The following is a 7,500-nucleotide window of genomic DNA, read 5'->3' as shown; positions in this document are numbered from 1 at the left end:
TGGGACTCAAACCCGTGTTTAGTGTGTGGGACTCAAACCCGTGTTTAGTGTGTGGGACTGAAACTCGTGTGTGTGTGGGACTCAAACCCGTGTTTAGTGTGTGGGACTCAAACCCGTGTTTAGTGTGTGGGACTCAAACCCGTGTGTGTGTGTGTGTGGGACTCAAACCCGTGTTTAGTGTGTGGGACTCAAACCCGTGTTTAGTGTGTGGGACTGAAACTCGTGTGTGTGTGGGACTCAAACCCGTGTTTAGTGTGTGGGACTCAAACCCGTGTTTAGTGTGTGGGACTCAAACCCGTGTTTAGTGTGTGGGACTCAAACCCGTGTTTAGTGTGTGGGACTCAAACCCGTGTGTGTGTGGGACTCAAACCCGTGTTTAGTGTGTGGGACTCAAACCCGTGTGTGTGTGTGGGACTCAAACCCGTGTGTGTGTGTGGGACTCAAACCCGTGTGTGTGTGTGTGTGGGACTCAAACCCGTGTTGAGTGTGTGGGACTCAAACCCGTGTTGAGTGTGTGGGACTCAAACCCGTGTTGAGTGTGTGGGACTCAAACCCGTGTTTAGTGTGTGGGACTCAAACCCGTGTGTGTGTGTGGGACTCAAACCCGTGTTTAGTGTGTGGGACTCAAACCCGTGTGTGTGTGTGGGACTCAAACCCGTGTTTAGTGTGTGGGACTCAAACCCGTGTGTGTGTGTGGGACTCAAACCCGTGTGTGTGTGGGACTCAAACCCGTGTTGAGTGTGTGGAACTCAAACCCGTGTTGAGTGTGTGGGACTCAAACCCGTGTTTAGTGTGTCGGACTCAAACCCGTGTTTAGTGTGTGGGACTCAAACCCGTGTTGAGTGTGTGGGACTCAAACCCGTGTTGAGTGTGTGGGACTCAAACCCGTGTTGAGTGTGTGGGACTCAAACCCGTGTGTGTGTGGGACTCAAACCCGTGTTGAGTGTGTGGGACTCAAACCCGTGTTTAGTGTGTGGGACTCAAACCCGTGTTTAGTGTGTGGGACTCAAACCCGTGTTGAGTGTGTGGGACTCAAACCCGTGTGTGTGTGGGACTCAAACCCGTGTTGAGTGTGTGGGACTCAAACCCGTGTTGAGTGTGTGGGACTCAAACCCGTGTTGAGTGTGTGGGACTCAAACCCGTGTTTAGTGTGTGGGACTCAAACCCGTGTGTGTGTGTGGGACTCAAACCCGTGTTTAGTGTGTGGGACTCAAACCCGTGTGTGTGTGTGGGACTCAAACCCGTGTGTGTGTGTGGGACTCAAACCCGTGTTGAGTGTGTGGAACTCAAACCCGTGTTGAGTGTGTGGGACTCAAACCCGTGTGTGTGTGGGACTCAAACCCGTGTTGAGTGTGTGGGACTCAAACCCGTGTTGAGTGTGTGGGACTCAAACCCGTGTTGAGTGTGTGGGACTCAAACCCGTGTTTAGTGTGTGGGACTCAAACCCGTGTGTGTGTGTGGGACTCAAACCCGTGTTTAGTGTGTGGGACTCAAACCCGTGTGTGTGTGTGGGACTCAAACCCGTGTGTGTGTGTGGGACTCAAACCCGTGTTGAGTGTGTGGAACTCAAACCCGTGTTGAGTGTGTGGGACTCAAACCCGTGTTGAGTGTGTGGGACTCAAACCCGTGTTTAGTGTGTCGGACTCAAACCCGTGTTTAGTGTGTGGGACTCAAACCCGTGTTGAGTGTGTGGGACTCAAACCCGTGTGTGTGTGGGACTCAAACCCGTGTTGAGTGTGTGGGACTCAAACCCGTGTTGAGTGTGTGGGACTCAAACCCGTGTTGAGTGTGTGGGACTCAAACCCGTGTTTAGTGTGTGGGACTCAAACCCGTGTGTGTGTGTGGGACTCAAACCCGTGTTTAGTGTGTGGGACTCAAACCCGTGTGTGTGTGTGGGACTCAAACCCGTGTGTGTGTGTGGGACTCAAACCCGTGTTGAGTGTGTGGAACTCAAACCCGTGTTGAGTGTGTGGGACTCAAACCCGTGTTGAGTGTGTGGGACTCAAACCCGTGTTTAGTGTGTGGGACTCAAACCCGTGTTGAGTGTGTGGGTCTCAAACCCGTGTTGAGTGTGTGGGACTCAAACCCGTGTTGAGTGTGTGGGACTCAAACCCGTGTTGAGTGTGTGGGACTCAAACCCGTGTTGAGTGTGTGGGACTCAAACCCGTGTGTGTGGTGTTGCGAGCATCAGGATCTGCAGTAGCTACTAATCAGTCACTCTGGATTATTCAGTTCCTCCTGGTCATGTTTCAGCCAGTTCACAGTGAAACAGCACAAACTCTGAGGTATTTGAGCACATTTACTGTTATCACTGAAGGAATAATAGAGTCTTTCCTTCTTCCTCCTTTAGTTAGTTATAAAGGACCTGGAATATTCCTGGAGTTTATCATGTGTTTGTGTTTCAAGGGCTTTAGTTTGATTCATGTCTGTGTGGTTTATATTGTGTGTTTGGGTAGTTGAGCAAGAGACTCATACATTGTGTTTAAATGAGCTGTGGTTTACACGAATTACTGTCTGGTTTCATTTACTCTGTGTCCATCTGAGTGTGTGTGTGTGTCTGTGTGTGAGTGTTTGTGTTTATCTCTCTCTCTGTGTGTGTGTGTGTGTGTGTGTGTGCGTGTCCTGCTGTGATTGTGGAGGCTGATTTTCAGCTGTCCAAACATCCTCTCATTTACACAATCACAATCACTCTTTTTTTTTTTTCAAGTACTTTTAATATTATTTATTTATATATACAAATGATTACTATTATATCTATATATCATCTCTCTCTCTCCGCAGGCGCTGTGCATCAACGTTCAGTCCAGCGATGTGTGTGAGACGCTGGCTCTGGTGTTTTGCGGCGCTGATGTGAACTGTGACACCGGTGACCCCGAGCTGACCTCTCCGATCGCCCTCGCACAACACCACGCACAGACCCTGCAGGTGGAGTTCCTGAGCCAGAACCGAAACACAGGTGCGCCACACACACACACACACACACACACACACACACACACACACACACACACACACACACACACACACACACACACACACACACACACACACAGACCCTGCAGGTGGAGTTCCTGAGCCAGAACCACAGGTGCGCCACACGCTACTGTACACACACCTGTGCTGAACTCTCTCTTTTACCTTACACTGCTGAAGAGAAAGGAGCTGATGGAAATACTAATATACACACAAACACAACACACCGTTTTACTGTAAAATGACATTGGCTCTATTTTTCACCATATAGAGTAAAATAACTCTCCGTTAGCCTTTTTTTTTTTTACTGTTAAAGTTGCATTAGTTACTGTGACGGCAGCTGATGTCGTTTGCTCTTTTGAACGCCAGAACTCCCGAGGTCAGAGGTCAAGGTCGCCATCGATACGGTGCACTACATGGCCCCGCCCTCCATCACACATAATGGGTTCCTTTTTAAGACTGGGTCCATGGCTCGACCAATCACAGAGAAGAAGGGGAAAGAAGGTGAGCCAATCAGTGACCTGCACTGAACGGGTGTGTGTATGAGTATGTGTGTGAGAGTGAGAGTATGTGAGGGAGTGTGTGTGAGTGTGTGAGTTTGAGTGTGAGTGAATGTGAGAATGAGAATGTGAGTATGAGAGTGAGCGAGTGAGTGAGTGAGTGTGATAGTATGTGAGTGAGTGTGTGTGTGTGTGTGTGTGTGTGTGTGTGTGTGAGTGAGTGTGTGTGTGTGTGAGTGTGAGAGTGAGAATGTGAGTATGAGAGTGAGCGAGTGAGTGAGTTAGTGTGATAGTATGTGAGTGAGTGAGTGTGTGTGTGTGAGTGTGTGTGTGTGTGTGTGTGTGTGTGTGTGTGTGTGTGTGTGTGTGTGTGTGTGTGTGTGTGTGTGTGAGTGAGTGTGTGTGTGTGTGAGAGTGAGAATGTGAGTATGAGAGTGAGCGAGTGAGTGAGTTAGTGTGATAGTATGTGAGTGAGTGAGTGTGTGTGTGTGAGTGTGAGAGTGAGAATGTGAGTGTGTGTGTGTGAGTGTGAGAGTGAGAATGTGAGTGTGTGAGTGTGAGTGAGAATGTGAGTGTGTGTGTTTGTGAGTGATTGTGAGTATGAGAGTATGTGAGTGAGTGAATGTGAGTATGTGACTTTGTGACAGAGTATGATTGTGATAGTGTGTGTGTGTGTGTGTGAGAGTGAGTATGTGAGTGTGTGTGTGTGAATTTGAGTGTGAGTGAATGTGAGTGTGAGTGAGTATGAGAGTGTGTGTGCGCGTGTGTGAGTGTGAGAGTATGTGAGTATGTGACTATGTGACTGAGTATGATTGTGATAGTGTGTGTGTGTGTGTGTGTGTGAGAGTGAGAGTGTGAGAGTATATTAGTGTGAATGAGTGTGTGTGAGTGTAATAAAATTGCTCAAATGTTTTCATGTTGTTTGATTATATATGGTTGTGTGTGTCAGAGTTCAGCCGGCGCTGGTGTGTTCTGAACGACGGGAACTTCAGCTACTATGAAAGTGACAAAAACGCTACGCCGAACGGAGGACTGAAGATGAAGGAGATCGTGTGCCTGGCCGTCAACCCCCCCGAGACTCATGGGTAATCCTGCACACAGTGTGTGTGTGTGTGTGTGAGCTCTTCCTCAGACACTGACAGTGTTCCTCTCTTCCTCAGGTATGATCACACCTTCGAGCTTTACTCGGACTCCGAGCGCCTGTACCTGTTCGGCACGGATAATCCCGACGCCATGCGCGAGTGGGTCAAATCCATCGCTAAGGTAACGACACACTAGTGTTAACTTCCTTGATGAAATCTATGACGAAAAATATTCATTGACGACCTTTTCTTCCATGACTAAGACGAGACGACACCATTAACCGATAACTGTGATATATCAACATGCGATATCGTTGACGGAAAAAGACGAGACTAAAATATAGTTAAAAAATGAAAGCATTATTAAAACCTCTCGCTGGTTTTGTATTACAGACTGTTTTTAACAAGCCGCTACGAGCTTTCATGTTTACGGTCGCCAGATTTCAAGAATTTAAATCCCCAAATCAGAGCTTTTCTGTTAAAAGAACTACCTGATGTTTTACTTAATACTTGCAATCTGGCGACCATGAGTCGCGCTCTGAAAATCTGATCTAAAAACATCAGAAACACAGATGAACATGTAAGCTGGAGTTCAGCGATCTCCATTTGATTGACCTCTGGTTTCTGTGACTAAACCTGCGATCAAACCTTCTGTAATAACTCCAAACATGAGTCTCCACTATATGAATACATGCACATACGCAGCTCTGTGTGACAATAAATAGTCTTTTTTTGCTGTTGTTTTAATAAAAAAATAACATTCATGTAATTTGGAATTACTATGAGAAATTTCACCGATTTAATTTTTGAGAGAAATGTCTTGTTTTCATAATGTAGAGAGTGGGTTTATTTATGACAAATAGCCTATGATAAAATCAGCAAACTAGATTAGGTCAAATAAACCATGCATATGAGTTCTAGGAGACATTATGAGACTATATGAGACATTCTCTAGATTTGTACTTGTATATGAAACTGCAATAACTCTAATGAAATGCACATATAAATTCCACAAATGCCAACAATTTTTGTGATTTATAGTTTTAAGCAAATTAATCGTTTTAATTTAACCATTATGCAGCATTACAAAAATATGACTAAGTTTTCATTGAGTAAAACTAGAATAAAATGCCCAGGCTTTTAGTCGACTAAAACTAGACCGAATGAAAACAGGGCAAGGTTGACTAAATATGATAAAAACTAAAAAGAACATTTGACACGGGACTAAGACTACATAAGACTACACAAATAGCTGACAAAATGAACACTACTTCACACCTCTTCTGATCCGGGCCGCTGGTTCTGATCACGGTCTCTCTCCCTCTCTCTGTGTGTGTGTTGCAGTCGTTCATTCCCTCGGGAGCAGAGGATCTGCTGCTGAAGGACTTCGAGCGCATCGGGCGCCTGCGCTACAAGGACCGGCTGAACCGGGAGATGTCCCGACTGGGCTGGTTCTGTCTGGAGGGATCCGCTCTACACATCCGGCTGGAGGAGAACAACACCAACGAGACCATCAACCTGCAGAAGCTCCAGGAGCTCTGTGAGTCACACTGAGGAACACACACACACACACACACATCAGCAAGGAAATCGGTTAAAGTGACATCGACCAGTTTCTGTTATCTTAGAAGCTATACTCACTTGATTTCTCTTTAACCGGTTTACTTGTTGATTAAAACCATAGACTGTAAAAAAAGATGGACGACGCCCCTTCGCTCTCTTCCATTGGTGAGAACTGAAGCCGCCAGTGTCCCGATATGGCGCTGACATCTTGGGACCAGACCTGCGCAGTCGTGAGCAGGAAGTAAAGCCGCAAAATCATCGCCCCGCCCTCACTCTCGCAGAACGCACTCTCCCTGCACTTTTTTAAGAGGCCTACGTCTGCTCCGGTCCTCCGTTCTGCTCCAATTTTGATGTCTGTTGATTGCAGTACGACAAGAGGCTTGTTCAAATAAAGCAAAAACAATCTCCTCAGTCCTCCGAAGATCCCGAAAAAAAAAGTCTGTTGGTGCTTCAGTGGCTACTTCGCTCAGAGAACCTGTCAATCACAGCTGTCAATCATGACGTCACACCACCGTTTTTATAGCATCACGTAACTAAATAAAAAACTTATTTTAAAAACAGACACTTGAACTTACATCAGCGTGATAAAAACTGCAGTAAATGACAGAAATCACCTTCGGAAAAAAGATATTTTAAGTGTAATTTAATTGTTTAGTTGGTCTCACCAACTTGTTGGATAACACGGGGAGGCGGGGTTTATGACCTATACTAGGACCAGCCACCGGGGGGCGATCGAGATGCTTTGGCTTCGCTGGCTCTTACCAATCAAATTAAATCACTTACACTGAAAAATCACAACTGCGTTAAATAATGTTATGAGATTGTTTTAAATATTTTTTTCAATATACAAATAAGAAAAGTTGGAAAGAATGATACTTTTAAACACAAAACTAAACCACCAGTAGGTGGCAGCAGGCGACCGTCTTGATGAGCGAGTCATTGAGTCATTTATTCAAACGATTCGTTCAAATGACTGATTTATTGAAGAATGAGGCAGTTGTTTATGAATGAGTCATTGAATCTTTCACTCAACCGATTCGTTCGGAATGGCTGATTCGTTCAGGAATGAAACACGGTGGAGTGTTCCTGTGAGATGCGCTACGGTTCTGCTGTGATTTTTGTTTGGAACTATTTTCGTTGCTGAAACAGAACAAAAAAGGTCAATATTGTCCTTGATTTTGTACATGTATTTGACTGCATCTATAATATTTATGTCCCTGTAAATCATTTCTTTTAAGTGTTACGTTTTCTTTCTAATGTGTGTGCAGCAATCCAGCCGGAGAATGAGGTTCTAGTTCTGGTGGAGCGGGGCAGGTGAGCAGATTTGAATCTTGTGTGTGTGTCTGTGTGTGTGTGTCTGTGTGTGTGTGTGTGTGTGAGAG

General features: G+C 45.8%; 1 protein-coding gene across 7 annotated transcripts in view; it reads left to right on the top strand.

Moving 5' to 3' along the window:
• The window catches only part of arap1 (ArfGAP with RhoGAP domain, ankyrin repeat and PH domain 1), a 95,479-nt gene that overhangs the window by 59,396 nt on the left and 28,583 nt on the right, over positions 1–7,500 (top strand). For all 7 annotated transcript variants that reach the window (XR_013822776.1, XM_079886479.1, XM_079886477.1 and 4 more), the window contains 6 exons: positions 2,782–2,956; positions 3,343–3,477; positions 4,423–4,558; positions 4,634–4,736; positions 5,900–6,095; positions 7,387–7,432. Coding sequence is in view for 6 of the 7 variants with exons in the window: in XM_079886479.1 (XP_079742605.1) it covers positions 2,782–2,956; positions 3,343–3,477; positions 4,423–4,558; positions 4,634–4,736; positions 5,900–6,095; positions 7,387–7,432 (791 nt within the window). In the remaining variant the exon portion in view is untranslated. The remainder of the gene's footprint in view (positions 1–2,781; positions 2,957–3,342; positions 3,478–4,422; positions 4,559–4,633; positions 4,737–5,899; positions 6,096–7,386; positions 7,433–7,500) is intronic.

Source organism: Squalius cephalus, assembly GCF_949319135.1.
Source record: "Squalius cephalus genome assembly, chromosome: 11".
NCBI classification, from domain to species: Eukaryota; Metazoa; Chordata; class Actinopteri; order Cypriniformes; family Leuciscidae; genus Squalius; species Squalius cephalus.
Note: the sequence above shows the minus strand (reverse complement) of the source record. Positions and strands in the feature narration are given on the sequence as shown.